The sequence below is a fragment of the Camellia sinensis genome, chromosome 1 (assembly GCF_055761805.1).
Source record: "Camellia sinensis isolate YWXY chromosome 1, ASM5576180v1, whole genome shotgun sequence".
Lineage (NCBI taxonomy): Eukaryota > Viridiplantae > Streptophyta > Magnoliopsida > Ericales > Theaceae > Camellia > Camellia sinensis.
The window spans coordinates 116,514,523-116,541,803 of record NC_138961.1 but is presented as its reverse complement, the minus strand read 5'-3'; the positions used below and the strand labels follow the sequence as shown (position 1 = coordinate 116,541,803).

At 32.6% G+C, this 27,281-nt stretch overlaps 2 protein-coding genes, 1 long non-coding RNA gene and 1 pseudogene across 13 annotated transcripts; 2 read left to right on the top strand and 2 right to left on the bottom strand.

The window, feature by feature from the left end:
• The first annotated feature begins 527 nt into the window (after positions 1–527).
• On the top strand, positions 528–26,966 carry LOC114307811 (plasma membrane ATPase 3). 11 transcript variants are annotated; one of them, XR_014337693.1, is made up of 7 exons: positions 528–745; positions 2,187–2,324; positions 2,475–2,609; positions 2,709–2,808; positions 4,031–4,138; positions 4,475–4,526; positions 4,621–4,898. XR_014337693.1 is itself a non-coding variant. In XM_082882638.1 (6 exons), the coding sequence occupies exons 2-6, from the start codon at positions 2,298–2,300 to the stop codon at positions 26,697–26,699; spliced, it is 318 nt and encodes a 105-aa protein (XP_082738764.1). In that variant the 5' UTR covers positions 528–745; positions 2,187–2,297; the 3' UTR covers positions 26,700–26,966. The 11 variants fall into 11 exon arrangements, 4 of the variants coding, with proteins under 4 accessions (XP_082738764.1, XP_082738763.1, XP_082738760.1 ...); XR_014337694.1 differs by adding an exon at positions 4,258–4,355 and having other exon boundaries at positions 4,475–4,898; XR_014337683.1 differs by having other exon boundaries at positions 4,258–4,526.
• Positions 1,415–1,897, bottom strand: LOC145819350 (cytochrome P450 71A1 pseudogene; annotated as a pseudogene).
• On the bottom strand, positions 7,333–9,349 carry LOC114307810 (UDP-glycosyltransferase 88B1). Its single transcript, XM_028253221.2, has one exon. The coding sequence runs from the start codon at positions 9,099–9,101 to the stop codon at positions 7,536–7,538; it is 1,566 nt and encodes a 521-aa protein (XP_028109022.2). The 5' UTR covers positions 9,102–9,349; the 3' UTR covers positions 7,333–7,535.
• On the top strand, positions 16,829–20,171 carry LOC114307748 (uncharacterized). The gene is made up of 4 exons (XR_003645231.2): positions 16,829–17,053; positions 17,561–17,848; positions 18,787–18,837; positions 20,080–20,171. It is a non-coding gene; the product is annotated as an uncharacterized LOC114307748 (long non-coding RNA).
• Positions 26,967–27,281: the final 315 nt, after the last annotated feature.

The window sequence follows — 27,281 nt, the reverse complement described above, 5'->3', positions numbered from 1 at the left end:
ATAATAAAAAATTAATTGGAAACTCTCTTTTAAGGGTCTCCTCTTGTGAGGAATCCCATTGAGAGCTTGAAATTATTGTGAAAGCCTCTATCTATTTATAAGAAAAAAATTCTTCCAAAAAAACTCAAGAAATCTATGTGGGATTCGATCAAATCTATTGGAGGGAAACTTAAAGTTTTGATATCCCTCCAAAATTTTTGCTCTTCTTTCAATCAAATTATTTGAATTAAAATCATATGGAGGGAATATTGAATATTGAATATTGAATATTTGATTTCTTCTTCCAAAATTAAAATTAATTTTTAAATATATTTTTATATTTTTTAATAAAAAAAATATTAAGAGAAATATTTAAGATTATTAAAATTTTTAATTTATAATTTTATTACTTATATTTTTTTTTAAATATAATTTTAATATATTTATGACGTCACGGTTCGATTCCGGTTCAACCCGACGGTTGAACCGGTGACCCGTCCACCTGATCATTTTTCCGGTTCACTCACCGGTCCGGTTTTTAAAACATTGGTCTCGACCTCTATCTCTCAACCCTCTCTAAACGCTAATCTCTCTCAACCGATTGAATCAACCTTCTTCAGCCCCGTTTGATCTAATCTCAGAGCGATTGGTGATTCATCTCAGATCCAATCTCAGAGCGATTGGCAATTTCGATTTTGAGATTTCGAAGCTCCACCGCTTCCACCATCTGCAATGGCGAGGGGAGTGAGCACCATTGTCTACTAAGGTGAGCACCACTGTTTCTCTCTCTCTCTCTCTCTCTCTCTCAAGCTCTTCCTTCCCGTCGAGTTTGGTCAGATAACGAAACTAGTGCATTTAATTTAAGAATTTCGTTGTTTGAGCAATTTGTTGCATAATAATTTGTTGATGGAATCTCAATTAAATTCCACTCCAGTTTTCCTGTTTCATGTTCATGCTTCTTGTGCACACTGCACATGCCTTTTCCTTAACAAAATTTCTTCTAGTTGTAGTGATAGACAAATTTTCTGTTTCTCTGAAAAACTTTATGGACCTTTATTTCCTTTTCTTGTTTTATGAATGGATTTGAAGACTTTGAAGACTTAAAGTTTTATTATCTTTGTTGTCTGTTGGATTTTAGTTGTATTTTGTGTGTAGAGGATTACTGTTTGTGACTAGATACTAGGAAAATGCTATTCATCAATAATCTTCATTTATTGTAATAGTTTGCTGAAAATTTGGTTCATTTATGGATGGAGTGGAGGCAGAGCCATGTGCGTCAATTCTGTTTGGCGTTCACTTCATTGTAATTGTAATTTAAAGGTTCAATTGTAATTTAAAACTTTGAAATATACGATTTTCGAGTCACAACTGTATAGCTGGAAGTATATTAAGACATGTATATATTTTAGAACAAAAGATCAAATTCTCATATCCATTAATTATAGTTTCTAGCCACAAGGTAAAGGGCATTTTTCTTGTGCATTGTTATACCAGGCATCACCTCAGTGTCTAAATCTTCCTTCTTCATCCCATTAGGCAGTTCCCAATCAAATGAATAGAGAAGATTAACATGTGTAAATTCCACTGTCACAGCACCCATGTAGATCCCAGGGCAACCTCTTTGACCGGCACCAAATGGAACAAGCTCAAAGTGTTGACCTTTGAAGTCAATAGCACTTCCCAAGAATCTCTTAGGGAAGAACTCTTCTAGGTTGTCCCAAGCTTTGGGGTCTCTTCCAATGGCCCACGCGTTCACATAGACTAAGGTTTTGGGTGGAATTTCATATCTTTCTAGTTTAATTGTTTGAGTTGTTTCCCTTGGCACGAGCAATGGAGCTGCATGGTACAATCTCATTGTTTCTTTTACTATAGCCTTGAGGTATGGAAGCTTTTGAAGATCATGAGTAATGCTAGGCATCATGAAAGAAATATCATAAAAAGCTTCATGAAGATTCTCTATCCTTGGATTACACACACAATGAAACACCACACACTAATCGAATTAGCGAAGAAGCACTAACACTCCAAGATAGGTGCCGATGCCGTGTCCGACAAGTGTGTCCACATGGTATTTATAGTTTACTTTCTTATGTTGTGCAAATGCTCATGAACCCGCATCATAGCTGTGTTTTTTTTATTCCCAGTAGTTTCAATTTTCTGTGGATGATACTGCTTATAGGAACTTCATATTACCCTGTTTTCTGCAGAGAAAACCACTTGATTGGCAGGATTTAGTTGGGATCATTACTCTGCTTTTTATCAATTCTATTTTAAGTTTTATTGAGGAGAACAATGCTGGTAATGCTGCTGTGGCTCTCATGGCCTGCCTTGCACCAAAAGCAAAGGTAATGGAATTTGGTCTTTAGAAGAATTCAAAAAAATTCTACCTTCACACATATATGTAACTTGCTTTTCCAGTTTTTTTAAGGCTAGATTATGACTTACAATTTGTATCTTCTATCCTAAATTGATTAATCTAAAACAAAAAATCATAGGTTCTTCGTGATGGAAAATGGAGTGGGGAATATGTAGTTGTTCTTGTTCCAGGTGATGTAGTTAGTATTAAACTTGGTGACATAATCCCTGCAGATGCTCGTCTCCTTGAGGGTGACCCATTGAAAATAGACCAGGTGCTTGTGCCTACTATTATTCTGTTGATTGAAGTTGGTTGATTTCATCGTCTAATAGTCAAGCTATCTAACTGGAATACTTCTATGTGGGTTTTGCAGTCTGCACTGACAGGTGAGTCCTTTCCTATGACAAAAAGCCCTAGGGTTGGGGTTTATTCACCTTGTGGACAACACAAATCAAGTGGGCCATATTCAGAAGGTATGGACATTCAAATATAACTTTGTTTTGTTCAAGATCATAGTCATGAAAAATATGAAATAAAAGAATTAAGGTATTCAGGAGATGATAGACAAAAATGTCTAATTTGTTCCTCAAGTACACTTAATTCATTCCTTTTCACATCGACATATGGCTCCCAGATATTCATAATATGTATATTCAAAATCCACTGACTGGCTGTTGACAAAAGTATTATTGAGGTTGTTTGGGGGACTGTTTGCTTTAGATTGAATTTCTAAATTCTGTAATGTAGTTCATGTTCCAACCTTTTGTCTGGATGTATTCTCATAGGCCTTTGCTAGAGGAGTAGACGGAGAGGCTGTAGTTTTGATGGCTGCTAGAGCCTCCCGAGTGGAAAACCAAGATGCAATAGACGATGCTATTGTCGGGACGCTGGCTAATCCAAAAGAGAGTGTTAATTAGTATACAAACTTTCTACTACATAGGATCGGGGTGCAAAAAAAATTTATGCTTCTGATTCTGAATTGCTGAAACAAATGCACCATAATATTGAGTGAGATTTTCCTTCTGAATGACTTTTGTTATCAATTCTCCATTTAATGTGTGTTCCTATTTTTCTTCTTTGACTTCTATTAAAAACTAAGGCATGAGCTGGCATTCAACTAATAAGTGAATAGCTTTGACGTATATTGACAGTGAAGGTAAAATGCATCGAGTCAGCAAAGGTGCACTAGAACATGTATATTAATTAGTAACTGTTTCCATTATATCTTGCATCTGATATTGCTTCTTTTTTTTCCTTTTTATCTTTTTTTGTGCCTAAATCATAAATCACTTTATTGCAGAGCTTGAGAACACCCCAAATAATTAAAGATTTCCAATATGCTGCCACATTTCATGATCTCAACAAAATAGGAGTCTCTGTTTGGCTTGGGCTTAAAAGTTGTTTTTTTTTTTTTTTTTTTTTTTTTTTTTTTTTTTTTTGACTAAATAAGCCAAAAAGCAAAAACACTAAACTCCACCCAAGTGTGGAAATGTTCAAATGTGTTTGGGTTAATTTAGGTATTTGCTGATAGTGCATTAGTGGAGCTGACATTGTTGTCTAACTGGCCTTAATGTTTTTCTCATGAGTAATGATGATTGTCTCATTGTTTGTTTCCTTTCATATATTATTTTTTTCTACATTTCTTGGTGATTTATGCCCATATTTATATTATTTATCTGGTTTTACTTGTTGAAGTTGGCTCCTTATCAACCTTGGGGTCAATGTCAGCATAGAATTGGGTCATACAATATCAGTCCCAATCTTCTTGAAATCTGCAATGAATCACTGATTGTTTTTTTATGGGTAGGTCTTTGCTTTCAATTTTTTTTTTTTCTTTTCTTTCCTTGTTTTAATAAATGGTGGATAGTTTTTATTTTGTTTATAAGTACCTAACGGCTATTAGTATTATTTTGGATCTTCAGTTTCTATTATGTAATATTGATATAAATCATGGAGTACAATACACCATACACTATCATATTATAGCAACATCTGGTGTAATATTCATTTGAAATATCAGGTATTTTTTTTTCCTGATTAATGTTCTGTTTGCTTTCGAATTGCCATAGTTCTCTCTCTCTCTCTCTCTTTCTCTCTATTGCTTGTATGACGTATAACAGTGTGTTGTGCAATTTGCAGGATCTACTACTATTCTTTGCCTTGATCCTGACTCAATCCATTGCCTTTTGAGGTATGTATATATATGTTGTTGAAGCTATTATTGATTTTCTGTTTGTTTATGGAGTTTTTTTTGTTTTTTGGTGATATCTTTTATTCTGGAATAGGATTGTTGGATTGGGAGTGGGAGTCTTCCTTCTTCTAACTCTTAAAATCAGTGTGCCAAAGGTTGATTCTTGGGATGTAGTTTTGGTTGTAAAACAAAACCCAATTATTATTATTATTTTATATTTTATATTTTATTATTATTATTAATTTTTTGTAACAATCTGATGCATCTATCTGCTTTTCTTTTCTTTTCTTTTGTTCTGTACTCTTTTTGTTTCCCATTCAAATTTTCTGGAACAATGCATGTTTTCTTTGAAGGATGCAACTTTTTATTTTACGGTCTTGTGATCTATAAATTTTTGAACCATGTAAAATATCAATGATATATTCTTTGATTTGTTTCTGTTCGTTTATTTATGCATGTTGTGTCCCCCCCCCCCCTTCCCAGAAATTAGTAGGTGGAGTTGTATATTTAAAGTCATATTTTGGAAATTAGTGAACCATATGATTTGAATACTTTTCTTAATTTATACGTTTGTGAGGTTGTTATTAGCTTGATATGATAGAAATTGAGGATGGAAGCCAGTATGCACGTTGTTTGGTGTGTGGATGTTAGTTTTTGTCCTTAATTCATAGTGGCTACTTCTGCCTGATTTGTTCACAAGTTGCTACACTTTATAAGCTACTGCCTTTGTTTGGAGGTGCATACGGCTAGGCAAGGTTATGTTCTTGTGTGTGTGTGTATATATATTAAAAATAACTTTTCTACGGCATGCAAAATTATGCCGTGAAAAGTGTAATGATTTATGACATGCAAGAAAATGTCATAAAATATTATATACGGCATACAGAGTATGTCGTAAAAAGTCTAATGATTTATGACATGCAAAAAAATGTCGTAAAAGATTATATACGGCATACAAAGTATGTTATAAATATATTAAAAATAAATTTTACAGCATGCAAAATTATGCCATGCAAAATATAATAATTTATGGCATGAAAAAAATTTCGTAAAAACTTACATACGATAAACAAAGTATATCATTAATATTTAATTTATTACTTTTTACAACTTTATCTGCATGCCATAAATGATGCTCAACTTTTCACGGCATGTCATATAACGACATTTGTGTGCATGCCATGAAAGAGTTTTTATGGCATGCATTGCAAGTCGTGAAAATTCAATTTTGTTGTAGAGTAGATATCTTCTTTTAATTCTATTCTCTCATTATTTATTTCTTCAATTATTTCTTCATCTATCATATCTAATTGTTAAGCTATTTATAATATTATTGTCTATTTTATTTTATTATAATTTTCTTTTTCAACCATTTCTTCTAACTGTTTTAAGTTATAGTTACTTAACTCCATTATCTTTTTGTTTTGCAAGTGAAACTAATTCAAAGAGTTCCTCCGGATGATTTTCTTTATGTGGATAGAGATATAGATCTAATTCTTTTTGTTTTTCTTCAAAAATGGCTTCTTGTTTTTCTAAATCTTGTACAAAATGTCTAATTTCATTTATTATTTCTAATTGATTAGTTTTAAGTTTTTCATTAATTTCTTTTAATAGCTTAATTAAGGTATTATTTTGTTCTATTATTTTTTGTAAAAAAAGTATTATTATTTAAGTTATCAGATTCTATTTCTTCACTATATTTAATACTTATCCAAAATATTTTTGGCAAGGTCAAGAAATCGGGTTCTGATACCAATTTTTATCATGGATTTGCGGATCTAATTTAATATTAACTCTTGTAAAATCTTTCGTTGATATTCTATACTGATTTTTTCGGAGGATATTTTTTCCTTAATGCTAGCCATTTGCTAGCTATAATTTATTACAGATTGTCTCGAGGCAATAGCCAAAACAAGTTTAATCTATTTACACTATAGCATATAAGAGATTTAAAGACCAAATGTTTTGGTTTCTAAAAGTGAAAATTTTATTGCAAAAGACATTTAACGACTAATTTCTAACGTCATGAGGATAGCCGCTAAAAAGTTGTCTCGAAAGTAAAAAACAAAGCTTTTAGAGACAAAATTTTGAAAATGTCATTAATAAATAAACTTTTAAGAACAAAATAATTTGATCTCAAAATGGTTTAGTTTTGTATACAAAAAAAATTGTTCTTAAAAGGATTATGATTCATCGCTAATGTCCAATTTCCGTTGCTAAAAATATAATGACGATATTTTTCGCAACAAAAATATTTAATCCCTAAAAAATAATTTTGTCTATAAATTTTGGTCTCTAAAACCATAATCTTTTGTTGCGTTTACTCACATTCTAATTCAAAAATATAATCTAAACTATTTTTTGTTTCAGCTCTTAGTACTGTAATTGAACACATAAAAATACTAATTCTAAGCTTATATGAAAATATAATAATTTTTTATATATAGTTTTTTAATAACTTTTTATGTCATTTATAAAATTTTCAAGTTTTTTGGGGTTGATTTGTAATATGAAAAAGGTAGAGATGATTGGTCTTGACGAGTTGTGTGATGTGGTATGTTTCAGATGGATTTCGGTGGATTCCAGCTTCTGAATTTCGAGCTACCAAGAGTTCTTCAGTACATAAAAACCACTTTTATGTACACTAGTCGGACCCATAATAGGGGTCTAATCGTTTTGGTTTAGTGCTCGTAAATAATTATATTTATTTTTTAGTATAAGTCTAATTAGGATCATTAAATATTACTATGATATTTTGTGCACTATTTTACTTTATTGATGTATAGCTTAATTTTGTATCTTGATCTTCAATAATAAAATTTCTTCTCTTGTTGATCAAAATAAAGTGAAAGAAACATAACCAAAATTACAAGAAGTAAGCTATTATAATTAAAAAAGCAAAATTAATGTAAAGTATAAGAGTACAAAGTCTAATTAACTCCAACTTTGTTGTTCTCCAGCTCAACGTATAAAACTACAATCCGAGTCATGAACTCGGTTGGGTTTGTCTCAGCCTAGAGTCCACAACTCGACCAATTTGGTCAAAGCGAGACGAGATGAGCCGCCCTCACTCATTGCTTCCTTGGCAGCTGCCTTCATTCTCAGCACTTGCATTCTCACCAATCTTCCATCCTCCGATACCGATTCCGATTCCGATTCCATTAATTCTCTAACTCGCTTCTCCACTTCGTCTGCGCTCACAAACCCATCTTCCGATTCCTCCAATGACAAAGCCAGCTTTAATTCTTCCACCATAACAACCCTATTGAACCTCTGCTCTGCATAGAGCGGCCACCCCACCATTGGCACACCTGCACATATTGCTTCCAACACCGAGTTCCACCCACAGTGTGTCACAAACCCGCCTACTGAGTCATGGTTCAACACAGCTACTTGGGGAGCCCATGACTTCACCACAAGTCCCCTCTCTTTCGTCCGATCTAAGAAACCATTTGGAAGCAACAAATCCAAATCAGGCTCAGGTGGTGCCAAGAATCGCTTGCTTTTGTCCTCTGATGGCGGACTACGCACCACCCACATGAACCTCTGCCCACTTCTCTCCAACGCTACTGCTATCTCCTTCAACTGTTCTGATGAAAACAACCCCAGGCTTCCAAAACAGAGAAACACAACGCTTCGACTTGGTTGTGTGTCCAACCACTTTAAACACTCGTGCGAACCACCATCTCCATCGGTTCGGCCATCAACTGCAATTAGTGGTCCAACGCAATAAAGCGGCGGTGTTGGTTCATCCGGCACACAAAGACCATCTGATATTGTTTTGATGGCTTTTGGCTCAAGCGATTCGAATGTGTTGACAATAATTCCGGCAGATTTTGGGAGACTGATTGATGCATTCAAGAAGCCTTCATAGGCTTTATCGTTTCGGTCGAGAATTGGCTTTGGCATGTCAGTGGATGGTATTGGTGGCAGGCCTGGGAAGTCAAGATCACTGTTGAGGTCTTTGAAGCTTTTGGTGGTGTTTCGATGTATGTAGGGGTAATAAAGGAAGGAAATAAGGCAACAAGCACCAGAAGTAAAGAAGTAGTATGCAGGGATTTTCAACTCTGCAGCAACCGAGAGAGCTGGAGTGCAGAAGAAGTCTATGATAAGGGCACGAACATTGCAATCCTTGGAGAAAGAAACAAGGGCTTGGTGGACATTAGGTTTGTTGAGGCGTAGGACTTCAAAGGCTAAGGTTTCATGGTGGGTAGAGGAGATGGAAGGGGGGAGAGAGATGGTGGGGAGGTGGTGGAAAGTGATGGAATTGGTGGTTGCAGATACACGATTGATGTAAGGAGAAATGGAGCCAGAATTGTAAGGTAGGGTAGTGATGAGGATCTTGATAGAGAAAGATGGATAGTGGTTAAGTATAAGCTTTCCAAGCTCTACCATGGAAATAAGGTGACCAATTGCTGGAGAAGGATATAGAACTATGGCATCCTCCATAATTGTCCCGAGAGAGAGAGAGAGAGAGAGAGAGAGAGGGATGATGCCGTGTATATTACTTCCTATTGTTGAGACGATAAGGGAAGGCCTTTTGTCAAAGTCACAGCCAATGGAATGGTGGACCATGAAAGTGTAGAAAGAATCAAAGTCTCTCTTGTCCTATCTTTTCATAAAAAAATAAGTATTATCTTTACAATATTGACGTCCATAATTTATTACTTTTTTTTGGGTGAATCATAATTTATTACTTAATATTAAAAGATATTAAATTTAATTATTTTAATTGAACAATGACTTACGGCATCTGGAAAGTGTCTAGTCTTTCTTGTTCTATTCATTTATTCAGGAAGATGATTTCCTCCCTGGCTCATAATTTCATAATGGATTAGAGGACGTTATTTGGATATGTAGATTTTATTACAATTTTTATTTTGATAATTTGAATAATTTATTTTATTAAAAATGTTATGTATTTTAATTACAAAAAAAAATTTAAATTGATGTGATAATTGTAATCTATTTGGGAGATTTATTAATTTTTTTTTTTAAGTATTTGTTTCTTAATTAGTTTATAAGATATTTTTGTATTTTAATAAATCTTATAATTTGGATATTTGATCTATCAAATCTTAATTCTTATATTTAAAATATTTTATCAATATTTTTACTCTTATAAATATTTTTTGTATAATTAATAATTTAATAATATAAATATTCATATTTATATTTTTTACAATATAAATATTCAGATTGATAAGGCACGAACATTGAGACGATCAGGGAAGTCCTTTTATCAAGTATGATGCTTGAAACTATTAATTGGAGTTACCATTAATGATGTGATAGTGAATCTCACCTATGATAATAGTGTGTTTTGTGTCTTATTTTTTTATTTTTTATTTTTTTCATTTTCAACCTCACTCGTGATAGATTTAGGCCAAGTTTGGCAACTTAAAAATAATCTATCTTTTTATCTTTTTATCTTTTTTCTATCACATCACCTCTCTATTTTTCTGCACATCTTTTCATAAAAAGATAAAAAATATACTTATTTAGGTCATCCCCAACAACCCCTTAATGGGCATTATTTAAGGCCAAGTTTGGCATAACCTAAATAATACAAAAAGTCAAAAAGTCACTATCCTATTTAAATCACATCATCTTATTTAAATCACATCACCTCTCTAACACATCACATCAAACCCAACCCAAACCCAACCCATATAAGCTAATAAGTCAAAAAGTACACTTTTTTAGAACATCCCAAACCAATCCTAAATCTCTAAATCATTATAAAAAGACACAGGCAATGGCTAATAATGGTGGACCATGCAAGTGTGGGAAGAATCAAAAGTCTTTCTTGTCCCATCTTTTCATAAAAATTAAGTATTATTTTCACAATATTGATGTACGTAATTTAGTATTTAATTTATTATTTGAATTGAACAATGACTTACGGCATCTGGAAAGTATAAAGTCTTTCTAGTTCTATTCATTTATTCAGGACGATGATTTCATCTAGCTGATATGTAGATTTTATTAGGAACTTTGTTGTGTTGATTTGAATAATTTATTTTATTAACTATGTTATGTATTTTAATTATAAAAAAATTAATTTGATTTCATAATTATAATCTATTTGATTTATTGTGTTTGACATAAAAAAATAATAATAATTATGTTTTTAAAATGAGACATTTATTTATAAATCATTTTTCACCTATTTATATTTTACTTAATTTAAATTATTTCTTTATTTTAATAAGTCGTATAGATGGCATAATTACCAAAATTCTCCTAGTAAAAATAGGGTGAAGGGGGCATTAATGTTTATATTGACAGTATGAATGTTTTATGATATAAACATTTACATTATCAATATGAACATTCATACTGTCAAATTTATTTAATGTGAATGTTCACATCACCAAAGTTGTTAAGAGTTTAAAAAATATTTATAAAAGTAAAATTATTCATAAATACCTTTAAAATGAGAATTAGAATTTAAATATAAAAAATAATAAGACTTATTAAAATACAAGAATATGACTAATTAGAATACAAGTGTTCTTTTTGAAATAAGATATTGATTGTTTTAATAACACACACAATAAACTAAATAAGTTATCAGATTAACCCAACGAATAAAATATACAAAGTATTTAATAAAAATAGTTTGAATTATTGAAACGAGACCATAATGAGTTTTATGAGCCTAAAGAAAGCGGGAATCTGCCTCCTTTAGCCTCTGTTTGGCAAGATGGTTTTCAGGCTTTTTTTGACTATTTTAGCCACAAAAAATAAAATAGGCTATTTTAGCCATAACAAACAAAACATCACATCCAACCTATAATCATTACATTATTCTCTCACAAAAAAAGTCAAAAAAGCCAAAAAGCCAAAAAGCCCTTCCCAAACCAAGCTTTTTAGCCCAGGCTAAAATAGCCAAAAAAGCCAAAAAGCCAAAAAGCCAACCTACTTCCCAAACCAAGCCTTAATTGTCTTTTTATTCTTTTTTCAATAATATTATATGTACCAATTAATATATTAATTAATGTATTAACGAATGATATAAAATAATTTTAAAAATTTTTTATTTTCGTAATTCATATAATGAATAGAATCATAATTTTAAAATACAAATACCTTATAATTATATTAATATATTAATTAATAGGTATAACACCACAATTTATTTTTTAAGATGATTGGCTAGGGATAAAACGATTTGGATCTTCATTCCATAAAGTCTCTGTGTACGTACGACCCACACAATTGGACTAATTATTAGGGGTGCAATTTGGACTGGTTCAACCCGAGCAATTTGAGTTCAACCTGAATTTTTTTAAGGGTTGGATAAAATATTTTCAAATTCGGTACGAATTTGGGCAAAAATTCAGAAGCCCGAATTAAATTTGGACAGGCTTGGGCAAAGATGTCAAACAACCCGGGCAACCCGAAACCCGAATTATACGTATATAGATATATAACAATATTAAATATAAATATAAATTATTAGTCATTCCATGATGTTAAAGTAATTTATGTTATTAAATCATATTGAATATATATTATATATACAAATAACATAAAATATTACTTTTTTTCCTTTTTCACTCATAAATTATTAGAATTACTATAGTGGCATCTCTCTTATATTATATAAATTATTTGTTTTGATGGTATTAATGATTTTTTATAATAAAAAAATAATAAAAATTAAAAAATTAAAAAAAAAAAAAAACTGAAATTCATTTACAATTCGGGCAATTCGGGCAACTCGGGCAATTCGGGTTTAGCTCGGGTCGGGCTTGGGCAGACAACCTTGGGTTACAATTCGGGCTTGGGCGGGCTTGGGCAAGTCTTAGCACAACTTGAGCTGGGCTTGAATAACCTCCCAACCCGCCCGAGTTGCACCCCTACTAATTATTCATCAGACTAATTGGAAAGAACTGTCTAAGCTTTCCAAAAAGTCTCTGACCACGTGAGACACAAACAATGAGACTAGGGATGTAAATCTGCCAGGCCTGGCCCGGCCCGGTTTGATCCATGTTGAATCTTGCAGATTTCTGTTAAAATTTAGATCGGACCGAGTCTATCTACGGATCAAAAAATTAAGTCTAGATACTAGTCCAAATTAATGGATATTTGGGCCTTGGGCCTGGATCTACCATCGGGCTTAGGTTAGACTTGGGTGAGCCTGATTATTTTTTTTTATTTTTAAAATTTTTTCTACCAAATTTTTTTTATTTTTCACTAAAAAAGATAGTGGGACTTGAGCGGGTCAGGTCTTGAGTGGGTCTTAAGCAGGCCGATGGGTTGGACTGTGAGCCGAGTTTCAAAATGATGGCCTAGGCCCAGGCCCAGGGATTCAATTTGACTTGGGCCTAAATGGATCAGGCTCATCCCAAACGAATTTCGAGCCACCCATGGACAGTAGACTATTTTTACACTTCTAAATGGAACTAATTATTAATAATTGGAAAAATCAGTCTAATCTTTCCACAAAGTCGGGCATTAAAAAAATTTAAATAAAAAAAAAAAATCTCTGTCCACGTGAGACGCACACAATGGGATTAATTACTCATCAGACTAATTGGAAAAATCTAAATCTAATGTTATTTTATTCGCAAAGTTAGATTTATTTTTTATATTCAATAATACGGTAGTTTAATAGAATATTTAAATCAAAATTTTTTCGTATATTTTTTCTAATCATCTCAATTACATATCTTAAGGCTGCTTTGGTTTTGATAAAAAATATTTTTTAATAAAAAATATTTTTTAATAAAAAATATTTTTCTATGTTTGATGAACAAAGGTGGTGGTGGCATAGTGGGTGAGGTAGTGACAGTGACAGTGACAGTAGCAGTGGCAGTGGTGATAGTGATGGTGATTATGACAGTAGTCGGGGTGATGGTGGTAACGGAGGTGAGAGTGGTGGTAATGTGGTTGTATTTGTAAAACTTTTGTTCAGAAAACATTTCACCTTTTAAAAGTAAAAAATATTTTTTACCAATATAGGCTTTTTTTTCTATTAATTATGAAAAATATTTTCCGTTAATTTTTATTTTTAATTATACCAAATATAAATTTGGCCCGTCCATCCAGCCCATTATCGGGTTGTGTGTCTGATAACCCTGTCACGTATAATATTTTGTATTTAATTAATTGAAGAGATTTGAATTTTAATTAATTATTATTTTGATTTAATTGTGGAATTGATGAACAATATTGAATCTGATTTATGTATGATTTTATAAAAGATTTATTTTTGAATTAGAAATTGAAGATCTAAATGGCTTAAGAATGTATAATTGTTGAGTTAAATTAGTTTAATTTCAAGTATGAAACTATATGGGAGTTTAATTAAATATTCGATTCAGTTTCGATTCAATCTAATAAAATTAAGATTTGATTAATGGGACCGGGATTAGGATTAATTAAGCCAATTTGGTCATTGAATTAGTAATTGTGATTATTTTGAATTAACTTCACTTATGAGGTGCCCAATTTGAATATGTAATTTATTGAGAAGAATTTTGGATATGATTAGAAATTGAAGGCTTTAATGATTTGAGAAATTAAAATTGATGATGGCAATAAGTTTAATTTCATATTTGAAACCTTTTGAGTGTTTGATTAAAAATCTTATTCGGATTAATAAAAATTAAATGTAATTAATTGGGTCTTAATTGAAATCAATTAGATTAATTAAATTATGTGAAATTTGTAATTAGTTATAATTAATTAAATGTGATGCATATATTTGAGTGAATTCTAGAACCTACGAGAGTGTTTTTATTGTTTTGCTGGAAGAGTTGAGAGAACTCAAGAGGAGTCCATTCATTTATTTGCTTGAGACCTCTGAAACAGAGAGAGAGAGAGAGAGAGTGAGAGATTTGTGCTGGAAACCTAATACTCCCTCCGTCTTAAAATATTAGTTCCTTATTCTATTTTTCATTGTCTCAAAATATTAGTCCCTCTTCAAAAATCAAATACAAAAATAATATAAATTTTCTATTTTATCCTTCTTTTAAATTAATAAACAACATAAAAAGTACAATTATGCATTGATATTTCCAAAAAATGTACTATCAAAAGGATAATTTTGGAAAATTAATTTTTTTCAAATACAATAATTATACTACCAAAAAAAGTTGGATTCCTCAAAAGGGACCATTATTTTATGACGGAGGGAGTACAAGAGTCAAAGGAGAAGAGAAATTAAGGAAGTAAAAGTTATATGCATCATAAACTTACAAGAATTTGTACTTTTAGTGGTCACTTTTCGCGATTAATATAAAAGTTAGTAGCTAAAAGTTATCTTTTGACGATCAAATATTAATTAGTCACGAATGATCATTATTTTTAGTGACCAAATATGAGTTGGTCGCAGAAGGTCATATTTTGGTGACCAAAAAATGTGTTGGTCGCAGAAAGTGGTATGGTTTTGGCGACCAACTACAAATTTGGTCGTGGAAGTTCATATTTTGGCGACCAAAAAATAAGTTGGTCGCGGAAGATAAAAAATAAGTTGGTTGTGGAATTGACGACCAAAATTTTAGTCGCCAAAAAACTTATTTTTAGCGACAAAAAATATTTTAGTTGACGTATATTGAGTTTTGACTACTAAAACAATGTAGTCGCCGAATAGAAAATAAAAAATTATTTTTTATCTTTTGACGACCAAAATTTTGGTCTTCAAAAAACTTATTTTTAGCGACAAAAAATATTTTAGTCGCCGTATATTGAGTTTTGGCTACTAAAACAATGTAGTCGCCGAATGGAAAATAAAAATTTATTTTTTATCTTTTGGCGACCAAAATTTTGGTCGCCAAAAAATTTATTTTTAGCGACTAAAAATATTTTAGTCGCTGTATATTGAGTTTTGGATACTAAAACAATGTAGTCGCCAAATGGAAAATAAAAAATTATTTTTTATCTTTTGGCGACTAAAATTTTGGTCGCCAAAAAACTTATTTTTAGCGACTAAAAATATTCTAGTCGCCGTATATTGAGTTTCTGCTACTAAAACTATTTAGTCGCCGAGTGGAAAATAAATTTTTTTTTTTTTTTATCTTTGGCGACCAAAATTTTGGTCGCCAAAAACTTTTTTTCAGCGATTAAAAATATTTTAGTCGCCGTATACTGAGTTTCGGCTACTAAAACTATTTAGTCGCCGAATGAAAAATAAAAAATTATTTTTTTTATCTTTGGCGACCAAATTTTTGGTCACCAAAAACTTATTTTCAGCGGTCAAAAAAAATTTAGTTGTTGTATATTTATTTTTTCTGACCAAAAAAAAGTTAGTCGAGGGGTGTGGTAGAGAGAAGGTTGAGAGAGATCAGGAATCGAGACGAGGACTCAAATCTGATTCAGATCTTGACGATGTTTTAGATCCGACAGAGGCACCAGTAGAGGAAAAGGAGGATGAGCCCAGCTGTATGGTTAGTTTTGGCAACTAAAATTATTTAGTCGCCGAATGAAAAATAAAAATTTACTTTTTATCTTTAGTGACCAAAAGTTTGGTCGTCAAAAATTTATTTTCAACAACTAAATAAATTTTAGTCATCATATACTAACTTTTGCCGACTAAAAGAAATTTAGTCGCCAAATATCTAGTATAATTTGATTTTAATATTTGGTGACTACCTCATTTGGTCAGAAAATATACATTTGTGGTGACCAAAACACATTTAGTCAGTATTTATTTTATTTTTGACGACTAATTGAGTTTTAGTCGTCAAAAATAATGTTTTGGACTACAAAAAATAAAATTGGTCTCTAAATGTGTAATCTTTAACTACTAAAAATAATTTAATCGGTATTTATTTAATTTTTAGCTATTAAATTTCGGTCGCTAATTATAATTAAAAATTTTGGAGGCTGGACTTCAAATTTTGGAGGGATTTTTAAATTAATTTGGTGAGGAACTCTGGAAGGATTTCAAACACACAAATGAGTTAGGGCTTAGAAACAAAAGTTTCTCACTCTGTAACTCTCTGTCTCTCTCGCATCTGCCATCCTCCGATTATCTCTCTCTCTCTCTCTCTCTCTCTCTCTCTCTCTCCCCTCAATTCCCTGTCGCATACCCAACCCTGAACCCCTTATTACTGTCTTCATTTTCTCTCTTCCTCACTCATTCTCTCTGCCATCCCAATCTTCATCAACAGTGGTGGCCCCAAACTTCATATTTCAGCCATAGGGGAGATTTCGAAAGGAGCCACTACAAAAAGGGAGATTTTACTAGATCACCACTGTCTCCAGGGAGATCGGTACTCGATCGTCGTCAATATTCAAGGAGATCTTTAATAAGTTAAGTTCTTCGTTCCCCCCCTGAATCAGATCAATCTCTCTCTCGGCAGATCTTGGTTGCTCACAGCCGATTCTTCGCGGTTAAGCTTTCCGATCGGTGGTCGAAGCAGCAGTGGCGAACTTCTAACCCCTACATTGTCGAGATTGCTGACTGTGATGATGTTGAAGTTTACATTGAGGCTCTAAGTTTGATGTATTGTAAGGATTTGAGGAAGAAGCTCATGAAGGAAGATGTCACTAGAGTACTTGGAATCTTGAAGGTACTAATAATCATTTGCACATTGTGGAGGAAATTATGAACTTTTGTTGAATTTATAGATTTATATGTTTGTACCTATTTGTATGTGTATATGAAATGATATGTATACGTTTGTACCAATTTGCCTATATATATGTCTGTTTTTCTTGCCTTCAAACTATTTGATAAAATGTCTCTTAGGAACTACTTAGTGTAACCTTTTGGACCCATCCCCTATTTGGGATGGAGGACAAGGTCAAAGTTAAATAATTCTAATAATACATTTGATCACTAAGCAAAGCATGGCAAAGTGTAGAATTTTATCTAACGGTTCTATCAGCGAAAATTGCTCTGAAACTTTTTTCCTTGCATCATTGTCTTGGCTAGTGGACTAGATGTCTATTATCTTTGTACTGTCATCAAATCAAATTTTTAAGTCTTTATCTTGATGCAGTTGTGAAATTCTAACTATAATTTTGATATTTTTTCCTGCTGGTGCATCTTTCCTTTTGAATCCATCTCATTGAAGGGAAGACATTGACGTGAAATTCCCTACAAGTTGGGGGACGTCAAATCTACCTTTGAACTATTCTGAAACGGAAAAGCGAATAAAGGAGATGAAATAGAAAAAAGAAAGAATACCAGAAGTTATGCAGAGAGAACAAGCATTATTGGACCATGAAAAGTTAATTTTTGATTTAAAAAAACAGGAGTGCAGAGAGAACAAGCATTATTAGACCATGAAAAGTTAATTTTTGATTTAAAAAAACAGGAGTATGTCAAGTTCCTGGCGGAAAGCTCATCATATGCGACTCAGGTAATGCCTTGAGCATATTTTGACTGGCAATGTACAAATTTTCTGAGGAGTAAATTTATTAGCTGTAAGTTGACATAGACTAATTTTACATGCTATGTACAAATTTGTTCATAGTGTTCTTATTTAGTTGAGTTACTTGGGGGAACACATTTGCTCATTGTGTCATGTCCCTACTTTGACTCTTGATCTGTTTTGTTTGGTCTACATGATGCTAAAAATTGAATTTGACGTTTTCTCAGCATGGATTCTGGGCTACATACATGCTGCATTGCTTCATGTGTATCATGTCCCTGCCTTGTCTTCTGAACCTTGTTATTTGGTGTACAGGATGTGGATGCCAAATGTTTGAATTAAAGTCCTGTTACTATGCCTTATGGATCATGTGCGTGCTGCACTGCCTCACCACTGTATTATTGTAAATGTATATGAAATTACTTTAGAAAGCTGTCATGTTTTCTTCATCAAGGGGACGTTGGGGAAAAGAAAAAGAAAAATCAATGAGATTATTGCCCTTACATCTTCATGAAACATACTGGATGGAGTAGAAATTTTTAGAAGATGTAGATGATCACTCAAAATTGGAAACATATGCAGCTTTGAACTTGAATTGTTAGTATTGCAAGTTTGCAACAAAGAAAACCATGTGAATGGACCCATTTTATAATATTTATTTGTAGTTGTTTTGAGTGATAGATATTATAGTTATGAGATGCAGTGCCACAAGTTGCAGCAAGTGTTTCATACTTCCATGATTAGTTGTCAGAACTAAAAAGTATGGCGGTTTTTGGTAAACTCAAAATGTTTAAACATTGCTTGTGATGGTTTCATGCTATAAAGTTCGTTACCTTGGTGATTCAAACTTTATGGATTTTATTCTGCCAATAGGTTTGAGCAGTGATAATAAATGCAATAATCATATTTTTTGTAGATGATTCCAGGTCTCATTATTGCATTTGCCTGACATTACTGAAAAAGGTGTCACATTTCAGGTACTTTTTCTTTGCATTTACTGGTGTAGCCATTGTTTGTTATGATATTAATGTTGATGTACTTGTATTATGTTAACCAAGCTTGTGGATAATTTTTTTCTTATAGATAAATATCTGTTTATACATACATACATCCAAATCTGCATATACAATTATACGATTCATGCTGCTTTAAACTTCTAATGTTGACTAATGTATATCAGTAAATTTAGTTATACTATACATACATGTAAGTCTATTTTTTTTTTTTTTGAACAGCTACTTACATGTAAATCTGTATATACATATATATGACTTCATGCTGCTACAAACTTGTTATGCTGGCAAATCTATTAGTAAATTTAGTTATACTAGAGCATCACAACCATTTAGGTCTTGTTTGGGAACATGCTATTTTAGTAACTTTTTGGCTAAGATATGAGGTAAAAAAAAATTAATATGTTTGGGATGACTTTTTGGCCTTTTATGAAAAATGTGCAAATAGAGAGAAAGGGGAATATTTGACTTTTTTGTATAGTTTGTTGGCTTTTTTCACATCCTGGGATGGGTGGGTTGCTTAGGATAAATCTTTTATGTTTGTGCAAGCAACTAACCGATGTAGTTAGAGTATTGTTCCAAGGGTAAAAGCTCAAGTTCTCTAGTTTGAGAATGTGATTTGAGTCATGGTGGGACCAATACCATATATATAAAGAGATGAGACTATCTTGGGTTCTAGCCATTTTTTGTTTACATGATTTTGTGTAATGTTCTTTTCCAATTGTTAGTCTTGTAGTCAACTACATGATTGCCTGCAAACAAATGCATCATGAGCTTGCATGTGTGTATTCTTTGTCTTCCTTTGCATGAGCTTTTGAGCGAACTAGGAACCAGGTCAATGAGTTAAGGGATGGATATACCCTAACTATGTTTTGATTAATGAAACACATTGAAAGGTTATTTTCCTTGAGATACTTCTAGTTATTTTAGGATTCAGGAAAGTTGTCTTGTGGTTATGATTTTTTTCATCATTATGTGTTGTATCTGGTGCTAGCAAATAATGCATTTGTTATAGTAGAAAGCATTCTCATCAGTGCTCAATTACTTAGCTATTGTCGTATTAGTTACAACTTTTATGATTTTTTATTTTTTATTTTATTTTCTTCTTCTTGTTTTATTAGTTCTCACTCTTAAACTTACCAAGTATGGGAATTCACCTCTGTTTTTGATGTAGCTAGTAATGGAGGCTTAATTATCTTATTGCAGTCACCAGTTGATGGAAAGCCAATGCTCTTAACACCTGAAGAATCAATTCAGATCCAAGTGGGTACATTTTGCTTGTTTTTGCCAAACTGGAGAATCTATTTTTATTTACAGACTCATAATTTTTATAGTAAACATTTTCATAATTTTGGTCATGGAATGTCACAATTAGTGACCAAACTTTTTGGTCGTTGAATGTGATAATTGGCGATCAAACTTTTTGGTCGTGGAATGTGACAATTGGCGACTAAGACATTTGGTCGGGAAAATATCACTTTTCGCAACCAAAGTGTTTTAGCGACAAAATGGATTAGTCGTAGTAATGACATATTTAGCGACCAAAAATTTAGTCGGCAAATCCAACTTTTCCCGACCAACTAAAATTTTGGTCGCGAATTACTTTTGCCGACCCTCAATTGGCGACCAAAGCAGTGACCAAAAAAATTGGTCGCGGATAACTTTTGCCGACTAAAAATTGGCTTTTAGCGACCAATTTTTTGGTCGACAAAAGTGTTATTTCTTGTAGTGAAATTTCTAAGAATTGATTTTATGTTTTGATAAAACAAGAATTAAGTTTCAAAAAATTATGAATTTATGAACAAATAAGCTTAATTTCTATATTAAAGAAGTTTTGATATACTCCCTCCGTACCAAAATAATGGTCCTTTTTGAAAAATCCAACTTTTTTTGGTAGTATAATTATTGCACTTTAAAAAAATTAATTTTTTAAAATTATCCTTTGATAGTACATTTTTTGAGGAATATCAATGTCATAATTGTACTTTTTATGTTGTTAATGAATTTAAAAGAAGGGCAAAATAGGAGATTTATATTATTTTTATACTTGATTTTTAAAAATGGACTAATATTTTGGGACAGTGAAAAATGGAATAAGAGACTAATATTTTGGGACAGATGGAGTAAATGGTTTAAAATTGATCATGTTTTCTTGATTATTTAAGAGTTTGTATATTTTTAGACAAGCCATGTATGAACTCAAGTATTGAAATCATATTTTGAAAGTTTAATTCATATTTTAAAATTTATGAGTTTGAAATTGGGTTTGATATGAAGAAAAAGAATTAAATCTAAATTTGGACAAATTAAGAAATAAATTATAATTTGAATTTGACAATCAAGAATTGATTTGATTTTGATTTGAATTTCATACATGCATGTATTTTTCTAAAAGTTTTATACCTTTCATTTCATGTTTTGTAACAAAGGAAGAAAAGTTTTAATATCATAATATTTACAAAGTTTTGGTCTTAATCTTGACAAATCAAAGAGATTTTTGTATTAAGATTTAAAAATCAATCATAGGTCTATGTTTATTAATGAAATTACATGTTTAAATTGAGTCAAGCATGAGCCTAAGTTTTGGTAATGTGTTTGGAAACTATTTTGCTGATTTTCAGAACTCAGAAAACTGTAGACCGCTCGAGAAGTCAAGCTACCACTCAAGCGAACATTGAGGCCATCCAAAATTTGTTTTTGCAGACTAAATTACTAAGGACCCATGGCTACCGCTCGAGCAACCAATGGTTCGCTCGAGTGAACTGCTCTGTTTTATCATATTTTGGAAAATTATTTTGAATTCATATTTCCGTCTTCATCCCTTTCTAAGCATCTTTAACTATGAGTTAAGCCTTATTTATGATTAATAAGTTAAGAACCAACACAAGTTAATTTGTTAAAGAAGTAACGTAAGAATTTGATTTATTTGAGAAGAAAGAATAAGAGAAGTAATACTCGATTAGATCAAGAGAATAATATAATGTTTTGATGTGTATATTTGTGTGCTATGTGTAGATTGAACAACCGAGAAGTAATATTCATTCAAGCCCACTATGAGTAATATTCTTATAAAGATATGTTCGAAATATGTTTTGAAAATTGTTACATGATAATGATCTTGAAATGTTATTTTATATGAATAAATGAATGTCCCTTTTTGAAATATATTCATGGTAGGCCCTCGCCTAGGGGAAACAATACCATGGCCCTTTAATTAATAGGCCCTCGCTTGGGGGAAACAACACCATGGCCTATTGAATTAATTGAAACACAGAGATATCTGATGTTAAAACTTAATGGTCCACATTAAATTATGGATTATTGGTTGACTCATTGTGGTCCAATTGGATTGGCCCTAGTGGTTCTATTGGCTTTGGCGCATTGTTACATTATTACTCTATTGGATGTACCATGTAAATTGATTGAATGATTATTGTTGTCGTAAAGTATTGATATGATTGGATTTATGATTGTCAATCAAAATGTTTTGATTATTGAAATAGCTTGTCTTGGGAATTGAAAGATATATTTTGAATCATGTTGGACTTCATTCATTTAAACCCTTTATATTGATATTACTCACTGCACTCTAATTCACTCATTTACCTTATATATATATATGTGTGTGTGTGTGTGTGTGTGTGTGTGTGTGTGTGTGTAGGTGAGCAATTGGAAGATCAGTAATAGAGTTTGCCTCAGAGTCTGCCCCTTGTCAAGCCACCCAAAAAGTGCCTTCGTGTCGGGGCTTTAGTTTTGTTTTCTAGAGTTTTGTATTTTCTTAAAAGTCTTATATGTAGTGTGTGAGATATGTATGATAAATGTCTTTGTATATGTATATTTTAAAAGTGAGTTAAGAATGTTTTAATTATTTTAGTTTATCATTTATACACAACTCAATGGATATTCTTGTTTTGTGTTGCTTCTGCTTGAAGCCCCGATATTAATTAACTATTTTTGAAATTTTGTCTTTGAGGCCTAATTACCGCCATGGCCTAAACATCTAGGGGTGGGTTTGGGTCGTGATAGAGTGTTATTAGAGCACGAGTTAATATCTCACTCACGTGTCCATTGAGCATTAGAATGTCTAGAGCAAATTTAAGTTGCATGCATCTAGTAAGTAAGTGATAAGTTGTGCATTAAAAAAAAACTATATGTGTTTGTTTAATAGGCTAAGTATTGAGATTAAGAATTAAGGGTTATTATGAAATTTCGACGATTATAAGGAAACCGAAATGTGTTTGTTTAGTAAGTTCAGTATTGAAGTTAAGAGCTATTGTGAAATTTTCAATCTGAATTTTTTACTAGAACATTGGTGAGTACAAGTATATTGATTCGTGGGAACATGGTATTATGAGGAATTAGAATCTTTGATGGAAGTCATGAAAGCTATGTGGGTTATATGTCAAATTAAACTATGGGAATATTTGGGAAGTTGAGGCATTTAATGATCAATGAAGTGTGTGGAACTATGGTGATTGGAAGTTAGAAGATTGTTTGATAAGAAGAAGGTGTGTTGATTTGGTGAGGGACCTAATGTATGAACAATAGAGTCTCATACCTTTATTGAATGACCTTGAAGGTCCGATTAGAATCATGTTCGGCTGGCGTAGTTTCAAATCGAAAATTCTCGATCAACTCCATGGGACTGAATAGGTTTCCCTCCTCATGTCTTTGTATAATTTTTTGACTTATGGTTGAATATGTGATGTTATGTTCCAAGCTAGCCAATATTACCCCAAGTGTTATCCACCTTTGTCTTGTGACTTTGGGTAAAGATGATGAGAAGTAAGAACGAAACGAAAGTTGAGTCTTTATTGGAGTGATTGGGTAAAGTAGAAGAAGTGTTAGAAAATATGACTGTTAGGTTTTTGTGATTGGAAATCCCGTTTGACAAAACTTCTTTTAGTTTTCATTTTACTCGATCTTTTATTGCATTGAGGCTATGAGTTTTTAGATGCGAATCCAACCCGAATTGTGCTTTGCAGAGGAGTTTATGATCTTAATCCTATCATGTTTGCCACTTCGCTGACTATGTTAGGGATTGAACTGCCCGGTCAGCTCATGGGGTTTAGTTCAATTTGGGCGTTGTTTAACAAAATTATAGTCGAAGTTGTTTGACCACTTGAGCGATCGATTGTGCGCTCAAGCAAAGATGCAATCCTTTCAAAAGTTTGGCTCGCCTGCAAAAATACTAGGAGTTGTATGTTTACGCTCCAGCGACCTTTTCTGCGCTCGAGTGTAGATCCTTATTTTGAAACACGCATTTTAGTCAAACCGCTTGAGCGTCCATTCCTACGCTCGAGCGGAGATTGCGATTCTGTTTGCTATAAATCTACGATTAATTTAGTTTCCATGGTACGGCTTCCAGATCTTCTTCTTGGGTATTAGGGTTTTCATTTGGAGCTTATTTGCTTGTTTCCTTTGATATCTGTGAGATTTTATATCGTGAATTGAGTGGATTATATCAAAGGGTTTGTTTATTTTGTTTTATTCAAAAAAGATAGAGTTTTTATTCGGTGGATTCCAAGGAATTTGGGCCTGAAGCTTTGGTGAATACTAGAGTGGCTCATCGTCGTGGATTCGACATCGGTGTTGTAGATTCAACGTTGGACAAGACAATTTCAAGGTGAAGACAGTGGTGGAAGTGGCAGATTGGGATTGGTTCAATTTAGGTGTGCATTTGCTAGGTAATTGAGAGTACACTTATAACAACCCCGACTTGTGATTTGCTTTAATATGTGATTAAGAATGCCTAATAAGTAATTAAGATGAAATTCTACGTTAATTGCATGTGTTACGAGTTATTTGCATTTGTATTTGTTTGTCGTAGAAATATCTGTCTGTGTTTTTGTTCTGTTTTGCAAATTGAAGGTCTTATTGGCTACAGAGTACGAAATTGACTGAGATTACGTGTTATTTAAGATTTTTAGAAAATTATGGTAGGTTCAATTGAAATTCAATTTGGAACGAAATAATTAGAATAAAATAATGCCCATTCGATTCGTGGTAAGCCGAGCTTGCTTTTTAATCAAGCCTATATAAGGCTCACAAACACATTCTAGACTCATCATTTTCCATCTTCCTTGAGACAAAACATGAGGGAGAAGAGAGAGTGAAGTGAAGTGTGAACTCAAGAGAGGAAAGAAAGCATTTGGAAGGAACTTTGGAAATTTGGCCTCCTAGCTTAAAGAATTAGGCATCTAAAACACAATTGAACACTTAAAGATAAGAATTCAAGCCTTTAGGTTTGTAATTAAGGTGGTTAATGCATGGAATCAAGTGAAATAAGTGAATTAACATAAGAATTGAGCTAAGGAAGAAGAATTAAGAAGATAACCATACATGCATGCAAATTCTCTTGCATTTAGAGTTTAATTTTGAAGAATTCTCACATGCATGCATTGATCATAGCTTGGTTTTGGAAATTCATCAAGTTTCATACAATTTTACCTTGTTTGATCATGTATTGGAAGGTTTGAGTTTATAACATATATGCATGATATGTTTTCTAAATTCCAAGTTTGATTTTGGGCAATTCACTTACTTTTGGGCCTTGATTTTGTGAAATGATCTTTAATTTATGATGTTTTATAAGTTTACAAGTATTTCCTCAAGTTTTGGCCCAAAAGAACATGTTTTGGTGCAATATAATTTGATTTTGAGCATTCAGCTGGAATTTGAAAATTTCATAATTCTGCATGCAATCTGGAAATTTCAGAATTTTGCATCACTGCTCGAGCGACCGAAGTTGTGCTCGAGTGACCACCTTTTGTTTTGTATCTCTGCTCGAGCGAAGAAGTCTAAGCTCGAGCGTAAACTTCATGCTTCCATAAGTTTTACAGAGTTTTGCAAACTGCTCGAGTGTAAGAAGTTGCGTTTGAGCAGAGACCTTATTTACTCATTCTTTGTCTCGAACGATCGTTGAGTGGAAAATTCTTGCAACTAGTACTTTTCCAGACTTTTTAGACCGCTCGAGTGACCGGTGTAGCGCTCGAGCAGACTGCCCTATTTTTGAAAATTTGACTAAGTGTCTCAAGTTACATTTTGGCATCCTCATTGCATCCTAGGCACTCTTAAGTCATAATTAAGACATAGTAATGAGAATAAAGATTATAAACTCATCAAACAAGAAAGAAAGAAATTTAAAGAATCCCGAGCGTATGTTTCAATATGTATCCATTTTGTGTTTGTGTAGGTCACGCGTTGTAAGCTATCTGGTTATCTACTCTGTCTGTCTGCTATTGGAATCAACTGTGAGTAATAACTCTGTATAGTTATGTTTAACTTAATTATTTTTTGATGATATGAAATGATCATTTTTCTGAAATGCTATGCTTTGTATGTATGAATGAATGATTGTCCAAGTTTCTAAAATGTATTCGTGGCATCCTTAGTTTCAGATGACATCTGTTATCTGTTTTGGTATGTCCCAATTATGGGCCAACTATACGTCTCATGAGCCAACTGTTATGGATCCTTCTGTATATGTCCCATTTATGGGCCAACTGTATGTCTCATGAGCCAACTATACCATCTCCATGCACGTGAGTCAATTGTATGCCTTTATGGTAGTCTCTTTATGGGTTAACTGTTTCTGTTAGTACTCATGGATGTACCATGTACGATTAACTGCAAATTCTGATTATGAATATGATTCTGATTCCATTTTTGTTATGAATACTGATTTCTGAATAAGAATGTGAATCCATTTCTGATATGAACTGAATTCTGTTTTTTGTAACTGTCATGGACAACATTCATTAAACCCTTCACTCTATTATTTTTCATTGGCTCTAGCTCATCCTATTATTTATGTATGTAGGTGACCAGGTGTGCGACCAGGCTCAGTGATGATTGCCTAGAATTTTGTTTTGTTGGCCAACCTTTGTGCCTCCCGAGGAGGTTCCGAAAAGACTCAAGTGGTCGAGTTTTGTGAACTAAGTTTAAGACTTGTTTTCTTTTATTGAAATCTAAACAAATTTATGTTTATCTATATTCTAGGCTTAGTCCCATTTTTGTTTTATCTGTACATGTGGGTGATGTAAGACTAATGTAATTATGACGTCACATATGTGTATATAAAGTTTAAAATTTTGTACCATGTATGTTTGCACAGCTCTATGGACATTGTATTATTGCTTCCGCTAGCCCCTTAATTATATGTTATTATGTACAAAGGCCTTTGGTAATCCAAGGATTACTGGCCGGTTACGACGCTGAACCTACAGGGACGGACGGGTTTGGGTCGTGAGAACACTTGTGTAACTTCTTTTTGTCTTCTTAGTGGATTGCTTTGTGGCTTTGGTCCATGGTTTTTTTTTCTTTTTTATGACAATTGGAGGTGCTCCAATTGTGGGTTTTCCTTGTTAAATCATTGTGTTGATTTGTTTTTGATTGTTTGATTGAGA

Bases quoted from the DNA above. Each gene is read 5' to 3' on its own strand.
- LOC114307811 (XM_082882634.1), top strand. From the start codon at position 2,298: ATGGCCTGCCTTGCACCAAAAGCAAAG. The intron at 2,610-2,708 runs GTGCTTGTGCCT...TGGGTTTTGCAG, and splicing joins ACCCATTGAAAATAGACCAG to TCTGCACTGACAGGTGAGTC. The intron at 4,527-4,620 runs GTATGTATATAT...ATTCTGGAATAG, and splicing joins TCAATCCATTGCCTTTTGAG to GATTGTTGGATTGGGAGTGG.
- LOC114307810 (XM_028253221.2), bottom strand. From the start codon at position 9,101: ATGGTCCACCATTCCATTGGCTGTGACTTTGACAAAAGGCCTTCCCTT.